Genomic DNA, 21,975 nt, shown 5'->3' with positions numbered 1-21,975 from the left:
TATTTTTAATTTAATCCCTTCAATGCTCAGTATCATTCCTACAATCATCTGAACCACAGCAGATCTACGTAATGTTTGATAAGCTGCAATTGTTAACATTGCAGTTGCGGGTGGTCGGAACATTCCAAATACGGTTCATCTTGATATTCCAGTTCCCTCGAGAACAGACAACCATTCCATGAGCACTTTTGTTATTGCTTTCCATCTATCAACTAGCTTAAACCCCGAGACACAAACACTCATTCCTCTCCTCTCTACAATTCTCAGCATTAACTAACAGCGCCTTTTGATTTATCTTCCTTGGACCTGGGTTGAATTTCAATTATCATAGATTTGCCTTTGCTGTAATCCATGCCCTTTTGTGACTTTCTGTACTACTAAGCCTCCCAACTTAGTATCTTAGTGCATGCCACATGTACAGTCGGCAGGTCTTTGGTTCCAGCGGCTTTAGGGCTTGTCTACCTAGCACGTGAAGCCTGGGTTCGGCGGATTGCGCAGAGGAAACCACCAGAAGGTTCAACGGGCAGAAAGACGATCCCAGCAAAGCGCCGTGGAGCGCAAACAGGGCAGAGTGAGACACGTAGGACACTTCTGACCATCCACTGCACCCTGACCTGTCCCCAACCATCTCAACTATGTCTTGCTGCTGGAACCCGATAGGCCAGGACGAGAGAGCGAGGCCGAGGGTCTGCGCAACTCCCTCTCACTTTAATCCAAGTCAAGCGCAAGTCATGACTTCAACCTCGGCCAGCATACCGCTGGCAGCGATCCCAATCAGCGGTCGAAAAGTGAAGTCATGGTCATCTTCGAACCCGAAGGACGAACAACAACAACAACAACAACATCTAATTTGGATGTAGAACTATGTTCATCATGTGTTGGAACGAACTGCAGATGCTGGTTGAAATCGAAGGTAGACACAAAATGCTGGAGTAGCTCAGCGTGACAAGCAGCATCTCTGGAGAGAAGGAATCTCCATTGTGTTCATCATCATGGCTTTACATTCTGGGGACCAAAGCTAGCACAACCCTGCATTCCCTTCCACCCCACAGCAAGTGCTCTCCTTCCCAAACACACTCGACCTGTAATTGCAAACTCGCTTCCAAAACCTTCCGCTTTCATTTCTACTAATAGTGATGACATCTGTAGACGCTCCCTCATCCATCGCCTCGGTCTGTCACCCCGACAGTGTGGCTGGGTAATCACGACCGTTCTTCCACACATCCCTTCTCTGACCAGTTCAGGTGCTTAGTCTGTCTGTGCCAGATGCAGCAGTTCCCCTACCATTGATGTTGAACCTCCATTTCCTCCCTTCTCAACCACTGATTCAAAGTGTGATGTTTTTGAGTCATTGTCATCACCCTTCGGCCCAACCTGTCCACACCGACCAAGCTGCCCCATCTACACTAGTCCCACCTGCCTGCTTTTGGATCATATGCCTCTAAATGTCTCTTAAATGTTGCAATAGTACCTGCCTCCACCACCTCTTCTGGCAGCTAGTTCCATACACCCATCACCCTTTGTGTAAAAAAGTTACCCCTCGGGTTCCCATTAAATCTCCCCCCCCCCCCCAACACCTTAAACCTACACCCTCTGGTTCTCCATTTCCCGACTCTGGGAAAGAGACTGCGTTTATCCGATCTCAAGGACAGGGTGCAAACACTGATGCATATGACACTAATGAATGTATAGGAAATGAGAATGTCAGATGAGTTCGTGCACTGTTCTTCTTTTGTATATATTTTTCATTCTGAATGAAGTAGATTTTTGGGAAAAAATACTCTCTCAAGGTGCAACTTTGAATAATTTGAGACTATGTGCACCCCTAAATTGATTGTAACGCTACCCATTTTAACTTTCCAAGCAAGAAGTGACCTACTAATTCCATGAGCAAAACACCACTTAAATGTTTCTATTTTGACATGTGTCATTTATAACCCATTCTTCAGATTTATTAACATACTCTGTCACTATTTTCTTCAATGTGAACTTGAAAAGGGTGGCGCAGCGGTAGAGTTGCTGCCTTACAGCGCCGGAGACCCAGGTTCGATCCTGACTACATGCGCTGTCTGTACAGTGTTCGTGCTTTCTCCCAGTGTCCTGCGTGGGTTTCTCGGAGATCTTCGCTTTCCTCCCACACTCCAAAGACGTACAGGTTTGTAGGTTAATTGGCCTGGGTTTGTATACTTGGTATAAGTGTAAATTGTCCCTCGTGTGTGCAGGCTTCCGTTATTGTGCGGGGATCACTGGTCGGTGCGGACTCGGTGGGCCTGTTTCCGCACTCTCTCTAAACTAAACTAAACTTCATTTGGTGTTGTGGAAAATTTGGAAGACTCCTTAATGGTTTATTTCCATACGGTACAAGAATGGGGCCAGTTCTGGAGCAGTGAAACACCACTTCCCGCCTCGCCCCCCCCCCCCGGTTTAATGATCTGTATGTCTGTGTACAGAGCAATTATTTAGGAACCAGTCCCCACCCTGATCTTGCAGCAATTCCTAAACATTCCAACGGAGAAACAACAAGAGGTGCAGTTGCAGGATCAGAGAAACTTTACCAACAAGTCTGTTCAGCCCATGACGCCATTCTGAAAATATGTCCCTGCCCAACGCCCCCTCCTAGCACCGGGACTGTAGATCTGCAGCTCACAGACCTTCAAGTACATATCCAAATACTCTTGCAACCATGCCACACACTAGTTGGATGCCACAACCATGCCACACTACCTACCGAGTTCTACTCAGACAGAGTTCTCGACACCTTTTGCCCTCTGGGTGTACGTTTTTTTTCCTTCACGGCTCCCCTATAACCCCTCTACCAATTAGCAGTTTTTGTTTCAAGAGAAAGTAATGATACCTTATCCCATCTTCCCTCACATTAAGGTTTTCCAGTCCTGGACACATCCTTGCAAGTCTCCTCTGCACCAACTCCAGTGCCATTGCTCCTTTCCGGTGGTGACCAGTCGAGTTGTGGTCCAACTAGTGTGGCATTGGTTACATTCAAAACAGAGCTGCATTGATTTAGATTTTTTTTAGATTTAGAGATACAGCGCGGAAACAGGCCCTTTGGCCCACCGAGTCCGCGCCGCCCAGCGATCCCCGCACATTAACACTATCCTACACACTAGGGACAATTTTTACATTTACCCAGTCAATTAACCTGCATACCTGTACGTCTTTGGAGTGCGGGAGGAAACCGAAGATCTCGGAGAAAACCCACGCAGGTCACGGGGAGAACGTACAAACTCCGTACAGACGGCGCCCGTAGTCAGGATCGAACCCGAGTCTCCGGCGCTGCATTCGCTGTAAGGCAGCAACTCTACCGCTGCGGCACTGTGAAACTACTTCTCTCAAAGGGCAGTGCATCTGTGAGGCTCTCGGTCCCCCACGAATGTGGAGGCCACATCATTCGATGCATTTAAGGTGGAGGTAGATGAATATTTGAAAGATCAAGGAATAGAGGCACAGAGGAGATGTTGAAGCCAGCGTGGATTATATTGAATGGCAAAGCTGGCTTGAAGGTCCTGACTGCCTTCTTCTATGTTCCTGCGTTCTCGATCTTGTGCATTTTCCATTTATCTCCCCAAGTATGAAACTATTTATGTCTCCCTGTGGTCTTTCCCACATCTGTCAATTTCATCCAATTCACGGTCAAATTTTGTTGCACACGCAAACTTCTTTACCGCTCCCTGTACATCAGTCTAAATGATTTATATACATTATGAAGAGCAAATGACTAAATACTGAGCCCCGTGGAACTCTACTAATGAAAGCTTTCCTATCACAAAGACACTCGTTAACCACTTCCGTTTCCGCCCACTGGGACAATTTATGATCCAGTCTCTCTGAGGTCCTTGAGTTTGTATATGTTTGCCCAGTCTGCTACGTGGGACCTTGTCACGTTTGGCAAAAGATTCACCAGCCCCTTCAATCCTCCTTGCTACTTCCTCATAGAATTCAAGTCATTAGGCTGACGAAGCCTTCCCTTTACAAACCTATGCCCATTGTCCCAGATTAAACAGCATCTTCCCAAATGAAGGTCCGCACTGACCATTAGAACTGATCCAATAACTTTCCCATCACTGAAGTTATACCAGCCACCTGTAATTACTCAGATCATCTCCCCCTTTACACAACAGCACCACTCGGGCAGTCCCCCTCCCACACCTTCCTGTCAATGGGGAGATTGAGGAAATGGAACTCAGAGCCTCTGAAGTTTCCTTTTCTGCTTCCTTTAATTCCCTGTTTCATGAGATATATCCGTTTTCTAAAATGCTAAATCTTTTAATACTTCCTTTTTCACAAAGTTTATCCTGTTCAATGTTTTACACTCATCCTTCCTTAACTCCCAACTTTAATATTTTTCTCCACTTTTGTAAAGACAGTGCAGTGTTCATTCAGAACTCTCTGCACAGCCCCCACCTCCATATGCAGGGCACGGTTTTGGTCCCTAATCCTTGCCCCCTCCCTCTCCTTCCTTGTCCTCTTGCGTGCACCTATAAAACATTTGTGGATTTGGTGAGATGTCATCTGTGCTTTATCATCTCCTTTGAATTTCCCTCCGTTCCAGGCTTTCACTTACAATGTCTCAAGGCCTGGTAGGGGATGGGTTGCTGCTCATGATTATTGCTGATGAGGCTACTTGTGAAGGGTGGCGGATTGAGGGTCCCTCCACCAACATTCATTTATAAAGCACAGCATCCAAGCCGAGTCCGGCACCATTGCTGCCTCACAGTGCCGGAGACCCAGGTCCGATCCTAAATACAGGTGATGTCTGTACGGAGTTTGTGCTTTCCCCCTGTGACCCCCCGTGGGTTTTATCCGGATGCTCCAGTTTCATCCCATATTCCAAAGACGTGCAGGTTTACATAGAAACATAGAAAATAGGTGCAGGAGTAGGCCATTCGGCCCTTCGAGCCTGCACCGCCATTCAATATGATCATGGCTGATCATCCAACTCAGTATCACGTACCTGCCTTCTCTCCATACCCCCTGATCCCTTTAGCCACAAGGGCCACATCTAACTCCCTCTTAAATATAGCCAATGAACTGGCCTCAACTACCTTCTGTGGCAGAGAATTCCACAGATTCACCACTCTCTGTGTGAAAAAAAACGTTCTCATCTCGGTCCTAAAAGACTTCCCCCTTATCCTTAAACTGTGACCCCTTGTTCTGGACTTCCCCAACAATGGGAACAATCTTCCTGCATCTAGCCTGTCCAACCCCTTAAGAATTTTGTAGGTTGCAGGTTAATTGGTTTCTGTAAATTATCCCTGGCGTGCAGGGTAGAACTAGTGTATATGCGATCGTTGGTCCTTGTGGACTCCAGGGCCAGTTTCCACGCTGTATCTCGACACTAAACCTGCTGGGAAATACGACCAGATTTGGATGGAGAAGCACAACGGGGTGGGTAGGGGGAAATGAAACCAAAGGTGGGAGAATAATGTTGCAACATAGAGTTCTTACCTGCCAAACGCCAACTAGAGCATTCACTATCAGGATCAGGAGGATCACAAAGGGCTCCACGAAAGCCGTGACGGTTTTCTCATCCTCAAACCAAGCCAAGACCTGGAATACAAAAGCAGCCATGAGTCCCCGATATCTTTGCAGATGCAGCTGTTCTCCCACAGGATTAGCCAGGCCAGGCCACTGGGCCAAACCAGTGCACTAAGGAGTTCATTGCCATGATTTACTGACCACCCTTCTAGGGCTGGAGATTCCCTAGAAATGACAGTCTACACAACCCTGGCGGCGGGACTGGACCCAAAACATTAAGTCCATTTCACTTTCCACAGACACTGCCGATGCTACTGAGTATTTCCAGCACACCTTGTTTTTTTTAAATACAGACTCTTTAACACAGACTCAGAATTCTTAAAAGCCATTCCAATAAATAGTAAAGATTAGAATAATAGGGTCTCGACCTGAAATGTCACCTATTCCTTTCCCCCAGAGATACTGCCTGACACGCTGAGTTTTGCGTCTATCTTCGTAGAATCAAATGATAGTGAACAAAATAAGCTGCACAATCCCAAAATGAATACTCAAGGGGACTTGCTTTTCTTGTCCCTGTTCTACCACGACATCCAATCACCGATGCAAGGGTCTGGTAATGGAATCGTGCAGAATGAACAGCGAGGGAAACGGTTAAACAATCCAGTATGAATGAAGAACCATCAGCTTTCTCTGGGGCAGCACAGTGGTACAGCAGCAGAGTGGGTTGGTGCTGTCCGGACTGAGTTGGTACGCTCTCCCCGTGACCGCGTGAGTTTTCTCCGAGATGGAAACATAGAAAATAGGTGCAAGTAGGCCACTTGGCCCTTCGAACCAGCACCGCCATTCAATGTGATCATGGCTGATCATCTAAAATCAGTACCCCGTTCCTGCTTTTTCCCCCATATCCCCTGATTCCTTTAGCCCCAAGAGCTAAATCTAACTCTCTCGATAACACCCAATGAATTGGCCTCCACTGCCTTCTGTGGAAGAGAATTCCACAGATTCACAACTCTCTGGGTGAAAAAGTTTGGTTGAGCGATGGCTGACGGAGGCTTGGGATGACACACTCAGGGGCCAATGTGCAATGTGCCTGCAATGAGGCGCGGTGGATGGGAGCCGCTGCTGCAGGCCCTGCAGCAGCCTGGGGCTCAATTTTCACACGGAACAGACGCAGCCTGCAGCAGCGCGGAGCACATCAACACATCGCCGGGCCAGGACAAGCCCTGCAACTCCAACCCTGTGCTGCTGCCGGGGCAATGGGCCTTTATGGCCAAGTTAAAACTCCAACATTTTTGACAAATCTGAACTTGAAGGGTACTAGATGGCGCTAGAAACACAGGAACTCTCGTGTACTGTACTGTTTACGTGGCATCCACTATCTTATACTCATGTACTCGAGTAGGATTGCGCCTAATGTACAGCAAGATTGTTACTGAACTGCATATTTTAAAAATTTCACTCTGCCAAGGTACAAGTGACAATGAAGTACATTAACCATTGATTCATTGCTTTTGAGGTGGTGGTGACAAGCTGTCACCTCTGCTGCCACAGTTTAAAATCCACCGAATGAGTCACTGAACAGTAACAGCCCAACAAATAGCAGAGGTAATTTCGCTTTTCATTTTCAGCGGTGTGACTCCCTGCAAGAACAATGCAGCTGCAGCCCCCACCCCTATGCCCTTTCCCAACAAGATGTGCAACAGGTTTTCCTGCAAGTTATGGTACAGGCAAGTTATTGTCCTGGCCCGGCGATGTCCTAAAGACACCACAATATATTGTAGGTGGGGAACCACTCACGGCATCAAGCAGCTTTCTTCTCATCTTGCTCACCAATGATCAAGGTAAATGAGAGAGCTTCACCATCCACCCTGCAACAACACCCCTGGTCGGCACCATCCAGAACCACCTGCCCATTTCAGTACATTCCCTCCACCGTCAGTGCACCATGGTACCTGTTACCCTGAACGTGCACTGCAGGTACTCATCAGGCTCCTGACTGCACCTGACACATGGGGCCATGACTTCCAAACATGAGCACAGTGGGTACTTGGGAACACCATTGCCTGCAGGTTCTAGTCTCCTTGTGAATACCCATTGAGCGTCTCCAACATTTTCGGTTTGGATTTCACATTTCCCACCATATGCAATTTTTGATTTTCTTTTGCCATCGCATGTCACCTGTTGGTAGAAACTCATTGCACAGCTATGAACCCCAGGCTTTGCCTGACGTGGCACTGTCAGGAGATGAGCATGTGCATTCACCGGCCTTTGAGCCAATATTCCTCTTTTAACACCAACGACGTACAGGTATGTAGGTTAATTGGCTGGGTAAATGTAAAAATTGTCCCTAGTGGGTGTAGGATAGTGTTAATGTACGGGGATCGCTGGGCGGCGCGGACTTGGTGGGCCGAAAAGGCCTGTTTCCGCGCTGTATATATATAATATGATATGATAATAAGTTATTCTTCTTATTACTTGTTGGCCTTGATCCAGCATTAATTCCATGAAAGGCTTGTGAAGTAACCAGTCTGAGCAAGAGCAGATCTTGCTATCTTGCTCAACGACATTCCTCAACGACTTCCTTCTCTCCTGAGATGCTGCCTGACCTGCTGAGTTACTCCAGCATTTTGTGAATAAATTCCTTACCCTAATCAGTGATGTCATGATAATCATTCAGGTTCAGGCAGCATCTCAGGAGAGAAGGAATGGGTGATGTTTCGGGTCGAGACCCTTCTTCAGACTGAAGACTCAGACTTCAGGTTCATACTCTCTTTCCTCATTAACTAGACGCTCAGTGAAGTTTTGTCCATCCAGTTGTTATTTTGCTTTACAATACAATACAATATATCTTTATTGTCATTGTACAGGGGTACAACGAGATTGGGAATGCGCCTTCCATACGATGCAATACATTAATTAGCTAATCAGTATAAATTTATACAACCCAGTGAAACAAAATTAGAAACAGTTTAAAACAGAATAAAGTTCAAGTAGGTCTGTGCCGGTTCGCTGTGCGATGTGACCATCCGGCTCAGCAGGACCCGTTCATAGCAGCTATGGCCCTGGGGATTAAGCTGTTCCTGAGTCTGGAGGTGTGGGCGTAGAAGGCCTTGTAGCGTCTGCCCGATGGTAGAATTTCGAACAGACTATTTGCAGGGGTGTGAGGAGTCTTTGTGAATGGGTGGCTTTTCTGAGGCCTCGTGTATTGTAGATGTCCTCCAAGGCTGGTAGCTGTGTTCCGATAGTCTTCTGAGCTGCTTTTACATTCCCACATTCCATATCGTCAGTGTCAATATTTTCATCCAGCACGCGACAAATAGAAATCAGCTAAAGATACAACAGTACAAAAACACTGTAGCCAATGATGGGCCCAGCAAGGATTCAGGCACTTTTATTGCCTCCACGTGTTTCCATGTAGGATACAGCTAGTGTACCGGTGATTGCTGGTCGGTATAGACTCAGTGGGCTGAAGGGCCTGTGTCCAAGTTGTATCTAAAACTAAACTAAAACTGTATCTGTACTAAAACGTTTATGAATTCTGTGGTGGGGAGGGGGGACTCTCTGATCTACAGGCTGTTCCCAGGTACATACTGAAGCGAACATCAAGTGCTTCAGGACGATCTTCATCTCGGTGAGAGACACTCTCGGGCCTTCCTGAAACCCATTGGCCTTGCCATACAACTCATCAGTTCAAGCAGCATCTCTGCAGAATGTGGGCAAGCCATTTGGGACAGAGTTGAGCAGCCATTTCTTCCGTCGGAGGCTGGCAAAACCCAAGAATTCTGTACCCTGCAAGGGCCTGAAGGCTCAGATATTGATCATGGTCAAGACGGAGACTGGTAGATCACCTGTGTGCTGAGGGAATGGAGGTATAAGGAGATAAGTCAGGGAAAGAAGTGTCAGAGGTAGGAGATCAGATGGAAGTGTGTTGAAGATGGCGGCGCTGCCCTAGCAGCTGCGGCTTACCTGCAGTCCATTTGTCTTTGTGTTTTTGTTGTTTTTGTTGTCTTAATTGTAGTTGTGATGTGGTGTTTTTGTGGTTGTGTACTATGTGTGTATGTGGGGGGGGAGGGGGGGAACTGTAACATTGTAAATATGTGTCCCTTCCGAACGGAGACCCGACCTTTGTGTTCTGGGCCGTGTCTCCGTTCCTGCTGCGGTCTACCATCGGCCCAACTCCTGGAGCTGGCGGCCTCCAGGGCTCTGGTTCGCTGAGCCCGCGGACCAGACTCACCATCAGCGGAGCCGGCCGTTCTCGGAGGCTGCGGGAGCGGCTGCGACTCGCCTTAGGCTCGGGCCGCGTGGATGCCGACATCGGGAGCTCCGGCAGCGGCAGCGTGTTCGCCCGCCCCGGATCGCGGGGCTTGGGTCGGCCCGCCGCGGATATTTCACCGTCCGGCGCGGCCTGAAATAGGCCACGGAATTTTCTCTGCTCGGCGGGGGCTTCAATGTCGGGAGCCACGACCGCCCCGACTTGCAGCGGGGCTTGGGTCGGCCCGTTGCGGACATTTCACCGTCCGGCGCAGCCTGGAACATGGCAACGACAACAGCCTGACCGCAGGAGAAGACGGCAGGGGAAGAGAAAAGACATTCTGGCCTTCCATCACAGTGAGGAGGGGACTGGAGGAGACTCACTGTGATGGATGTTTCTTTTTGGGGGGTTTTGTGTTGGTTGGGGTTGTGTAATTTGCTTATTTTATTGCTCTTATTGTTGGACTGTGGGTGACGAAATTTCGTCCAAAAAACTTGTTTTTTGGATGACAAATAAAGATATCTTGAATCTTGAATGGCACAGCAGGCCATCGACTCACTGCCCCCACTGGTTTTGAACTCTCCACATGCATGAACGGATATGGCTGCAACTGGTTTTATATTGGACAAGACTGCCCCACGCTGAGGGTCACGCTGTACTCTAGTCCACGCTTTCCCCACATCCTGCAACGTGTTAAGAATTCGGTGTTACCACCTGTAAATCAACCCATTGTCCGACACAATGAGTTGGAAGGACGAGGGGAGGAACCTCATTGAAACTTACCACATAGTGAAAGGCCAGGACTGAGTAGATGTGGAGAAGATGTTTCCAATGGTGGGGAAGTCTAGGACCAGAGACCCTAGCCACAGAATAAAAGGACGTACCTTTAGAAATGAGATGGAGGAATTTATTTCGTCAGAAGGTGGAATCTGGGGAACTCATTGCCACAGAAGGCTGTGGAGGCCAAGTCAATGGATATTTTTAAGGTGGAGATTGATAAGATTCTTGATTGGTACGGGTGTCAGGGGTTATGGGGAGAAGGCAGGAGAATGGGATTGAGAGGGGAAGAAAGATCAGTCATGATTGAATGGCAGAGTGGCTGAATGGCCCAATTCTGCTCCCACAACTTGAACACGAATACACCCCTCAGCCAGCCCCACCTAAATGCCACAAGCGCCCCCATGAACAGTCAGAGGTAGAAGGTTGATTCTTTCTCCAGGCTACGTGGAGCTGGTGAGTGGACAGTCAAGGAAGAGGCAGAAGGATCTGGAGCAGAGAGAGTTTGCCGAGGAGGAGGAGGAATGTTCCCAGCCCAAAGCTCAGAACAGGCTCGGGAGAGTTGCCAAACTCTGAGCTCACACATGGCCGAGGGAAGCAGTCAGAACATAAAAACAAGGCAAATAATCAGCCACAGGCAGGCTCCGGGTAAACAGGATTTCCTCAACTTGGCTCAAATTTTAAAAAGGAACACACAGAGATCGGCCACTTTGCCCAATGAAGTTTAGTGCCCGGTCTGATGCCCTGACGGCAGGAGCCGGCGTTTCGGCTGGGTCCGTGGTGGGTTTACCCCAGCCAGCAGTGAGCCCCTTCCAAATGCCTCCACCTCAGTTTCCAGAGATGCCACAAACGCTGCGTATTTGCATGTTGCTTCATTTTGAGCCTTAATTTGCATAAAGGCAAAGTCATGCAACCGAAAATTATCCACATCGTCGCAGCAACTTTTTCATTCTCTGAAAACCAGCTGTGTGTGTGTGTGTGTGTGTGTGTGTGTGTGTGTGTGTGTGTGTGTGTGTGTGTGCGCGCGTGTGCGGGTGTGCGTGTGTGTGTGCGGGTGTGCGCGCATGTGGGTGTGTGTGTGTGTGTGTGTGTGCGCGTGTGCGGGTGTGCGCGCATGTGGGTGTGTGTGTGTGTGCGTGTGTGTGTCGGGCTTCACACGCTCCCCATTCCTCTCCCTTCACACTGCACCCCACCACCCCCCTCCTGCGAGATGCAGTCAAACAAATGACACGACTACGAAGAAACGCGTGCACTTTTGATCAAAGGCAAACATACCAAGCAGACCCACCTCGCTTTTCATCAATTTGCTGTTCAAGTTTGTTTAACAAATCCCACCCCGAGCAGAACCTATTCCAGTTAAACACGTTTTATTTCAACAACTTGAGACATCTCCTAAGCCAGTGAAGGATTGCAGCTGAGAAACCTCAGACTCACTCTGCATGTAAGCAGACTTCTTACTGCAGTGTCTACAAGAGTAACTACAAGAGTTATTACTAAGTTAAACTGGCCTCAGACACAGTGGGACACAGAGGGACAATGGCCAAAGGCTGATAGGCCAAACAATAGTGGGAAGTATTATTGGTGCAACACACGCCACAAAAGATTACCAGTCCTACTCAGATGCAGGTTTACAAATCAGTCTAAACCTCACCCATTATATTAAAGAAACTTGTACTTGAACTTCATTTTAATGCCAACATCCAATAAAGATTGTGCTAACTCGTACAGCCTCCAACCAAGCCTGTATATCTGTGTAAATAATCACCAGGCTGCTTTATGGGACTTTGTGAGCGGAGGGAAAACATGAAACAAGAGTGACAATATCCCCTCTTCATCCTCTCCCTCTGCCCTCTCCTAAGGTAAAAACGTTCATATTCCAGCCATTCAGTCCAGAGGAGGGGTCTTGACCCCAAAGTGCAATGGTCCATTCCCCTCCGCAGATGCTGCCTGACCCACTGGAGTTCTTCCAGCAGTGGATTTTGTTTACTCCAGTTTTCAGCATTTGCAGACTTGTGTCTCAATTTCCCACCATTGCTGGGCCTGAACCCCCTCAGTGCTGGGGTCACCCAATGACAGCATTTACAAAAAGCATTGGACACTGACCGGTCAGTCACAGGCACTGACCACCCCACCATCGCAGGGATCCATCACAGGTGCTGTTTCTAAAAGACAGCCAGTAGCATCAAGGGCCACACCACCTGGCCACACTCTTATTTCACTCCTGCCATCAGGAAGGTGGTATAGGTGTCTGAAAGCTGGCATCCAGTTTAAAGAACAGCTTCCTCCCAACAGCCTCAAGCCATTGAACACTACGAGCTCCAACTAAACTCCAAACTGCCGAGGATGTAACAGGGACTCGAGTGTTTTGTTTTGCACTATATTCAAATTTATTGAATTTCTTCTTTGTTTGTTTACAAACCTGTTGTTGTGCTGCTGCAAGTAAGAATTTCATTGTTCCGTTTCAGTATACTTGACAATAAAACACTCTTGACATGCTTTGGTTTGGCCTTCCAATCAACAATCTACAGGCTCATCTCAATCACAACATCAGGGCAAAGCACACCAACATCTAAAGAGTCCTGGCCAATTTTTGATGGCGATTCCAACACTTGCTCAAAGGGAGTGTCGCCGAGGGGGAATCCCAACTTAACAAGAGAAAAAGCAAGCGAGCAACTTGCGTGAGTTCAACTCTTTAGCTCAAAGAATTGATGATAGCCATCATCTACTAACCCCTCCCCAGCCAAAATGGTGGCATCATGAAATGACAAATGCGCCGTGTAGTGAAGGAGAGATCAAACAGTCGCCTCAAGCACAAAAACCACAGTCAATTCCACGTCAGCCCCATGAACATGATCACCTTCAAAGTTCCCTCCTGGTTTCACATCACCTTCTCTTTACAAATCATCACTAAACCATGAACCGGGAACACTAAACCTCACCAGAGGACGATCATCTCCAAATGGTTCCTCAAATGAGCTTCCCCACTACAGTGGTTCAAGGCAGTTCACTACCCCCTTCTCAAGGAACAACAGTTTTGAGCAATAACCGGAAATGTCCACATCTCCAGGAACAATGGTGGAAGGGACATCCTTCAACATTCACCAAGAGAAAATATATTGGACAATGGCATTCACCAAGGTAGAATTGGCAAGGCCACTGCCTCCCAAAGGCCAAAGTGCTTTGCAAATAATTCTACCCTGAGAAAGTACTTGGGGACTGAACTTCAAACAAGATAATGAACATCAATTTAACAAATGACTTCTAAACACCAGATGGATACTACAAGGATTAGCAAATGCCTCCTGTGAAGCTGCACATTATAACAGACGTAAACAAAGCATCCATATTACATCAAACCTTAAACTGCAAAATCCAGTCAGGTTCACTAGGGAGACAGCCTTCTGAAGGAGAACACAGAATCCAGATCCTTATGTTTAGTTTAGTTTAGAGACACAGCGTGGAAACAGGCCCTTCGGTCCACCGAGTCCACACCAACCAGCGATCCCTGCACACTTACACTATCCTACACATACCAGGGACAACTTACAATTATGCCAAGCCAATTGACCTACAAACTAGTATGTCTGGAGGGAGGGGAAACAGGAATAAACCTACGCTGGTCACAGGGAGAACGTACAAACTCCATACAGACAGCAGTCGTAGTCAGGATCGAACCTGGGTCTCGAGCGCCGTAAGACAGCAACTACACCACTGTGCCGACATGCCGCCCTTTAATGGTTTTACGGTTTAATGGCTAAAGTAGTCAAACGCAGCTGCAATGGGCGCGTTGCACATACGAATGAGTAGGCCATTCTGCCCCCCACCCTGTTCTGCCCTTCAATAGCATCACAGCTGATCTGACTGTAACCTCAATTCCACATTCCCATTATCATGCAGAAATCTTAGTCAAAAGTCCTTTCTCACGTAGGCCTGTCCAGCCTTCCTTCATAGGACAACATGCCCTTTCCATATTTTGGCCTGGCAAACATTCTCTGAACTTTTTTCCACCCTTTAGCAACCACCTTAAATGAGGAGATCAATGCTGTACGCAGCATTCCCAATCTAGTCTCACCAATGGCCTCTACCACTGAAGCATGACTTCACACCCTCTTTATTCAGTTCCCCCAACGATAAACTATGAACTCTGTGAGCCTCCCCAATTGCATCCTGTACCCGTGGACTGGCCACCTGCGAATCACACACCTGGACACCCAGATCTCTCAACATTCACATGATTTTTGTTTTTAAGGTTTGTCTGTCAAAATGGACAATTTCACATTTTCCCCACAATGCACTCCATTTAGCAGATCTTTGACCACTCACCTAACCCCACTCCATCCTTTTGCAACCTCATGCTCTCTTCACAACTGATCGTCTACCCGTCTTTGTCATCAGCAAATTCAGCAACAATATCTTCTGCTGTTTTCTGGTTGCCAGTCAGTCTTCCAAATGTTATTCCGTGCACTATGAGCCCTTCCTATTTCCTAGTGGCTGAGATGCTGCACGAAACCAAATTCTATCTGGAATCCTTAGCACGTCCATCCATTTCCCCTTTGTCCACAGCATGTTACTTCTTCAAATAACTCCAACAGATTGGTGTAGATAGGATTTCCCTTTCACAAAACAATGCTGACTCTGTCCTGCTGCATCTTTAATTAGACCTTCTAACATTCTCCACTTGACTGACATCGAGCTAACTGGATAGCAACACTTATTAAATGAAGGCATGGGAGAACTCCAGCACGCATCAAGTAAGCCGGTTTTATCCACTTCAGGGACCGCGTCAGCATTCTCGGTGCGAGTGCATTTCACATTGGTGGCAGGAGCAACAATGAGAGGAACATTAACAATTAAAACAGAGAAGGCAACCTCCAGGTTAGGTCTCAGATTGCGCTGCCACTCTACAATGTCGGTGTGCAACTGCTCTCAGTGCCCTTGGACTAGGGAAAAGGCTATTGGGACAAGTCGATGCACCTAGTAGTCAATGCCCATAGAGTGGATGTGGAGAGGATGTTTTCACTAGTGGGAGAGTCTTGGACTAGAATTAAAGGAAGCTCGTTTAGGAAGGAGATGAGGAGAAATTTCTTGAGTCAAAGGGTGGTGAATCTGTGGAATTCTTTGCCACAGAAAGCTGTGGAGGCCAAGTCAGTGGATATTTTAAAGGCAGAGATAGATAGATTCTTGATTAGTATGGGTGTCAGAGGTTATGGGGAGAAGGCAGGAGGATGGGATTAGGAGGGAGAGATCGGCCGTGATTGAATGGTGGAGTAGACTTGATGGGCCGAATGGCCTAATTCTACTCCTATCCGTTATGACATTACATCGTTGGCACTTCTAGCTTGTGTAGAGAACAGGCAGGAAATGGCTGTGCAAACTGCTTGGGCTCTGACTAAGCCAAAATATTTTCCAGTGCAAGAGCTGTCAAAGAGGCAGTGTTACTGCGAGGGGTTTATAGACAATAGACAATAGACAATAGGTGCAGGAGTAGGCCATTCAGCCCTTCGAGCCAGCACCGCCATTCAATGCGATCATGGCTGATCACTCTCAATCAGTACCCTGTTCCTGCCTTCTCCCCATACCCCCTCACTCCGCTATCCTTAAGAGCTCTATCCAGCTCTCTCTTGAAAGCATCCAACGAACTGGCCTCCACTGCCTTCTGAGGCAGAGAATTCCACACCTTCACCACCCTCTGACTGAAAAAGTTCTTCCTCATCTCCGTTCTAAATGGCCTGCCCCTTATTCTTAAACTGTGGCCCCTTGTTCTGGACTCCCCCAACATTGGGAACATGTTATCTGCCTGTTTCTTGCACGTTTGTATACAGGACGTGAATGTGGTAACAGTAACAGTGAGCTGATAAAGTAACACGGAGGGGAGAGCATGCACAGGGCAGAGCTGCCTATTTGTACACAGATGCGCCCAATATCAGACGGCAATCACCAATCAGTCCTTCGCGGGGGTGGATGGGAGGGGGAGGGGGAGGGGGAGGGGGGGGTGGCAGCGTAAAAACAAGACTTAACAAACAGATGGTGGATCTCGCTGAGCTCAAAAATAACTCGAGTGAAGCCTGCAAATGCAGAACGTGAGCAGTGCAGGCAATGCCCAAGGACCTGCTATCACACCCCCCAATCTAGAGACTACAGCTGCATCAAGTTAATTAACAGAAGTGAAAGATAATGATAGCATTTACTATGCAGAAGTGCCTCCTCTGGGCTCTTGAATTTTACGACACTAAACAGCTCAACCTCTTTTTTTTGGACACGTGTGTTTACCCCAGTTAAAATGATCAATGTCACTGTGCAAGGCGGCAACGTTGTGACCTCCACCAGGCCTGCCAGGTACCGTCACCAGCTTAACCGGTGAAGGAGCCAGACCTGAAATATTGGCCACAGATGCTGCCTGATCTGCTGAGGTCCCCCGACACCGTTTTTTTGCTCATGATCCCAGCATCTGCACAATCTGGTGTCACCATTACCTGATAGTGTTACAGCAAGGCTAGGTGAACAAATGAGCAACCAACCGCATGTAATTCTATTCCGAGGCCCAGTCTCAGATCATAGCTGGCACCGACACCCTCACCAACCAAAGAGCTGGTGATCAGGTTTAATTGGTCTTGCATGTTTCAGGCCTTGCAGTTTTCCAGCTGTAAGGTACTTGTGTAGTACTGTGTGTGGGCAAGCCTGGTAGGATCTCACAGTCATGCGACACTCCCTGGGTATCACGAAATGGTGGAGTAACTCAGCAGGTCAGGCAGCATCTAGGAGAGAGGGAATGGGTGACTTTCAGGGCGTCAACCCGAAACGTCACCCATTCCCTCTCTCCTTGATGCTGCCTGACCTGCTGAGTTACTCCACCATTTTGTGATACCTTCGATTTGTACCAGCATCTGCAGTTATTTTCCTACATGACAGTCCCTGGAAAATCTGTCTCCACGATATTACGTTGAGGTGCACATTTTGTCCAGCTTGGCACTGGAGGCCGTATGGCCTACTCCTGCACCTATTGTCTATCCTGTTTATTTTATTCTCTCCACGATCCTTTTCGAATCTTCCAGATTCTACCACTCGCCTACACACTAGGAGCAATTTTCAGCACTAGGAGCCACTGCTTCACGGTGCAGAGACCCAGGTTCAATCCTGGACTCCGGTGCTGTCAGTGGGGGAGTTTGCACGTTCCCACAGTGATCCTGTGCGTTTCCCCTGGGTGCTCCAGTTTCCACCCACACCCCACATGGGCTGGTGGGGTGAGCGGCCGCTGAAAATTGCTCCTAGTGTGTAGGCGAGGTAGTGGAATCTGGAAGATTCGAAAAGGATCGCGGAGAGAATAAAATAAACAGGATAGACAATAGACAATAGGTGCAGGAGGAGGCCATACGGCCCTTCGAGCCAGCACCACCATTCAATGTGATCATGGCTGATCATTCTCAATCAGTACCCCGTTCCTGCCTTCTCCCCATACCCCCTGACTCTGCTATCCTTAAGAGCTCTATCTAACCACGATTGCAAAATGGGTGGTTGTTGGTCAGCGTGGACTTGGTGAGCTGAAGGTGCTGTGTGACTCTACCAGCTCTTTTAAAAGTGCCATAGGACAGTGGACAAGGCTTGAGCTTAATCTCATCAATTTGACACGGTCTTTGTCTGCAATACTCTGACTGTATTGTATTATCTGGAAAGAAACCGAGAGCCCATTCTAATGTGCAATGTGCCACTACAGCCCTGCTGCAAAGGAGACTCCTCAGGTGATTATTCTGCCCTTTACAAAGTGGCAAGCACATTTCTCGCACAATTCTCGTGACTAAAAGCGGTTCACCCCATTAGCCTCGGCTGAAAGGATAAGGCAGTGTTGCAGAAAGTGATACCATTCGGCCTCTTACTCAGCACAGCAAGGGGCCGGTAACAACGCACCGAGTGTCCTGAAGTTGCTGCCCCAGGCCTCACAACCTGCCCAACAAAACCCTGCCATCCTTCACAGCAGCTCCGCCAAGGCCAAGACGCGTGGCACCAGAACTAGCCAGAGTGCTGGCGGCCTTCTCCAACCTGGGCGGCGCACAAGCAAAACATCCCTTCCTTCCTTCATTCTTCGATTCGTTGAATAATTGACAGAAGCCCGCGGCACGGAACAGCGCGGTGGCGCAGCGGTAGAGTTGCTGCCTTACAGCGCCACAGACCAGGGTTGGATCCCGACTACGGGTGCTGTCTGTACAGAGTTTGAATGTTCTCCCATGACCGCGTGGATTTTCCCTTGGCGCTCCAGTTTCCTCCCGCACTCCAAAGACCCACAGGCTTGTAGGTTAATTGGCTTCGATAAAAATTGTAAATTGCCCCTCGTGTGTAGGATAGTGCTGGGGTCCGGGGATCGCTGGTCGACACACACACTCGGTGGGCCGAAGAGACGGTTTCCGCGCTGTGTCTGTAAACTAAACCCACTTGACCTCCTGTGATGTCAGCACATGATCACCCATCCCATCAAACATCTCCAACCATTTTAACAAATACTCAAACTGGGTTATCTCGAATCCACAGCTCGTGTAAGAAAATAACTGCAGATGCTGGTACAAATCGAAGGTATTTATTCACAAAATGCTGGAGTAACTCAGCAGGTCAGGCAGCATCTCAGGAGAGAAGGAATGGGCGACGTTTCGGGTCGAGACCCTTCTTCAGACTCCACCTGCAGTCAAGATGTCATTCTGCCCATCACACCCCTCTGCCAGAACTTCTCATCACCTCCAAACTCATGGAGACTCCCAATTTCTGACCCTGTGGGCTCGAGAGCCATCAAGATGCCACAGAAAATCCAAAGTAAAGTGCTGGAAATGCTCCAATTTAGGATGGTTGCAACTGAAAGGCAGACTGATCGTCCTTTCTCCTTGGGTGTGGCCAAAGCTGCTAAGTAATAGCCACAGTCTTTGATCCATCACGGCAGAAGGGAAGGGTGGCAAATGGGATGGGGTGGGGAAGAGGAGGAGAAAATTAATTCAGTCGCAAGATGGGAGAAGGGTTGCACTTCAATATCAAATGGATCAGCCATGAATCAGGCTGAGTAATGGAGGCATTAGTTGCTTGCTAACAATGGAGAGAATGGGGGTGTGGTCCCATGCAGTGCACTGCCCTGCAGGTTAAGAACAGAAATACAGGAGGGTCACTAAACAATCAAATCAAGAACTTGGGAGAAATTCTTTGCCGAGGGTGTGGTGGGAATGTGGAAGGCGCTGCCACGTGGAACAGATGAATCACAGAGCACCTACGTATTCACGGGAAAGCTTGGCACACAATGATTGATGCAGTGATAGAGTTACAAAGGAGAGTGTGTGCACAGGCGGGACACCTCACCAAATATAATCAAGTATTCTGCTTGATCTCTGCAACTATGCCCTCGATGTATACTGGAATTGTTGACTCATATCGCCAATGGACTGGGTGGGACAATGAGAGGTGGGGAGCAGGGCTGAGGTGGGATGGCAAGATGGAAATGGGGTGGGAATGCTTTCCAGGGCATCACCTGCCATCTTCAGGTGACAATTTGTTCCTTGAAGGAATAGATGGTCTCTTCACCAGGACCTCATGCTCCACGGTTCCTAAGTTCATACGTTACAGGAGCAGAGTTAGGCCATTCAGCCCATCAAGTCTACTCCACCATTCAATCATGGCTGATCTGTCTTTCCCTCTCAACCCCGGACACCTGCACTAATCGCACTGGTCGAAGGAAAAAAGCTGCCTGAAGTCAATAGCAAGCCTTCAGCAGGAAAATGTGTTCTTTGCATTCCCGCAGCTCCCATGCAGAGTACTGCAGCTCTCAGTCTGCATTGACAGGCAATGGTGTAAATGCTGCTGTATGTGGCAAGTCCCCCTCGGACCCATCAGTAAATGCATGGTTACCAATTGCCAGCCCAGAGCGAGAGCTGCTGATGCTACTTGCTTCATTGGTGCCTTTGACTTGGAGCGATTTAAATCAGCAGAGCAGCTTTTCTGACCAGGAACCATTCAGCAACTCCACTTGGGTACGACCATTCAGCAAGCACAGGAAAGGGTACGAGCATGTTGCCCTCATGGTCAAACAGCTAACCAATGTCAACGACCCAGGATCCATCATGAAACTCACTTAGACAGCTTTCACAATCTTCTATTGACTCACCCAGAACCAGTCAGCTCCTTGAATGGGACAACTCCTAGGCGAGCGAAACCAGTGTGTCAACATGTACTCATTTCACCAACCACCCACACAGCTCCGCTTAGTGTCTCTCTATGATTTTCTTCTATTGCTTCTTTCCTTTGACAGCTTTCCCTTGATGGCAGGTGCTATTCATCTCACTTCATTTTGGACAAAGTTTCATATTCCATCAGTCGGTGGTTTCTCCTGATTTCCCCAATGGATTTATTTTTCATTTACAGCGCCACTTTTGATCTTCCCCACACTCTCTTAAAATTCTCAAATCCCTTCATAACTACTATCCTAGATTTACTCTTTTATCTGGTGGGAACATCCTTGAACTGTCCAGTCTTTCTTGTTGGTCACAATCCCTCTGTTTTGGGATTATTATCTCGGCCAATGTCTTCAAACCGGAGAGAAGAACCACAACATTTTGGGCTCTTTGGCCATCGGTTCCGGCTAGGATTTGTTCTGTGCCTTTTCATACCTATAGTTTCCCTCTCCCTGACCCTCAATCTGAAGCAGGGTCTCGACCCAAAACATCACCTATTCCTTTTCTCCAGAGATGCTGCCTGACACGCTGAGTTACTCCAGCACTTTGTGTCTATCTACTGGTGATCAGATCTGGTCATCAATGGTATTCTGGGTAAGATAGATTAGCACGCAGCAGATTCCATGTCGAGGTCAGTGAGAAGGTGTGCACTGAAGCTAGAAGATTACCTGGTGGGGAGTGTGAGAAAATAACTGCAGATGCTGGTACAAATCGAAGGTATTTATTCACAAAAAGCTGGAGTAACTCAGCAGGTCAGGCAGCATCTCAGGAGAGAAGGAATGGGCGACGTTTCGGGTCGAGACCCTTCTTCAGACTTCTTCGGGGGGGGGGGGAAGAAGAGGGGGAAGGGAGGAAGGGGTCATGCCAACTCATCACAGCCCGAGATTCCGACCCACAACCGGTTCCCAGAGAGTGACCCATCAGTTCCAATTGGTAGATGCCGAGAAATTGTGAGCACTGTGTCATTCCTCCTAGATGAAGGATTCGTGTGGCATGCCCAATGTTCTGATGCATTTGCATGGCAAGATACAAGTGCAGCACATGGAGAGACCCAGCCAATGAACAGACATTCGACTGCAGCCGAGTCAACCTTTGGCCCAATTGCATGCATTGCTGGCGGAGAGTGAATGATGATCGAGTGTCATGCTAGCGGGGTCAGAGATAATTACCACTGCAGGTGGCAGCTTGATTGAAAATAAAGAGAGCTTTCTCAACAACTTCATTGTATAATTGATTTCAGGACCCCTGAAGGCACTA

General features: G+C 48.1%; 1 protein-coding gene across 2 annotated transcripts in view; it reads right to left on the bottom strand.

Annotated features, from left to right (window-relative positions):
* The window catches only part of atp2a3 (ATPase sarcoplasmic/endoplasmic reticulum Ca2+ transporting 3), a 164,050-nt gene that overhangs the window by 99,977 nt on the left and 42,098 nt on the right, over positions 1-21,975 (bottom strand). For both annotated transcript variants that reach the window (XM_078422743.1, XM_078422742.1), the window contains exon 4: positions 5,464-5,565. In XM_078422743.1, coding sequence (XP_078278869.1) covers positions 5,464-5,565 — 102 coding nt within the window. The remainder of the gene's footprint in view (positions 1-5,463; positions 5,566-21,975) is intronic.

The sequence above is a fragment of the Rhinoraja longicauda genome, chromosome 26, assembly GCF_053455715.1.
Source record: "Rhinoraja longicauda isolate Sanriku21f chromosome 26, sRhiLon1.1, whole genome shotgun sequence".
NCBI lineage: Eukaryota > Metazoa > Chordata > Chondrichthyes > Rajiformes > Arhynchobatidae > Rhinoraja > Rhinoraja longicauda.
The sequence above is the reverse complement of the archived record's forward strand: the minus strand, read 5'-3'. Positions and strand labels throughout refer to the sequence as shown.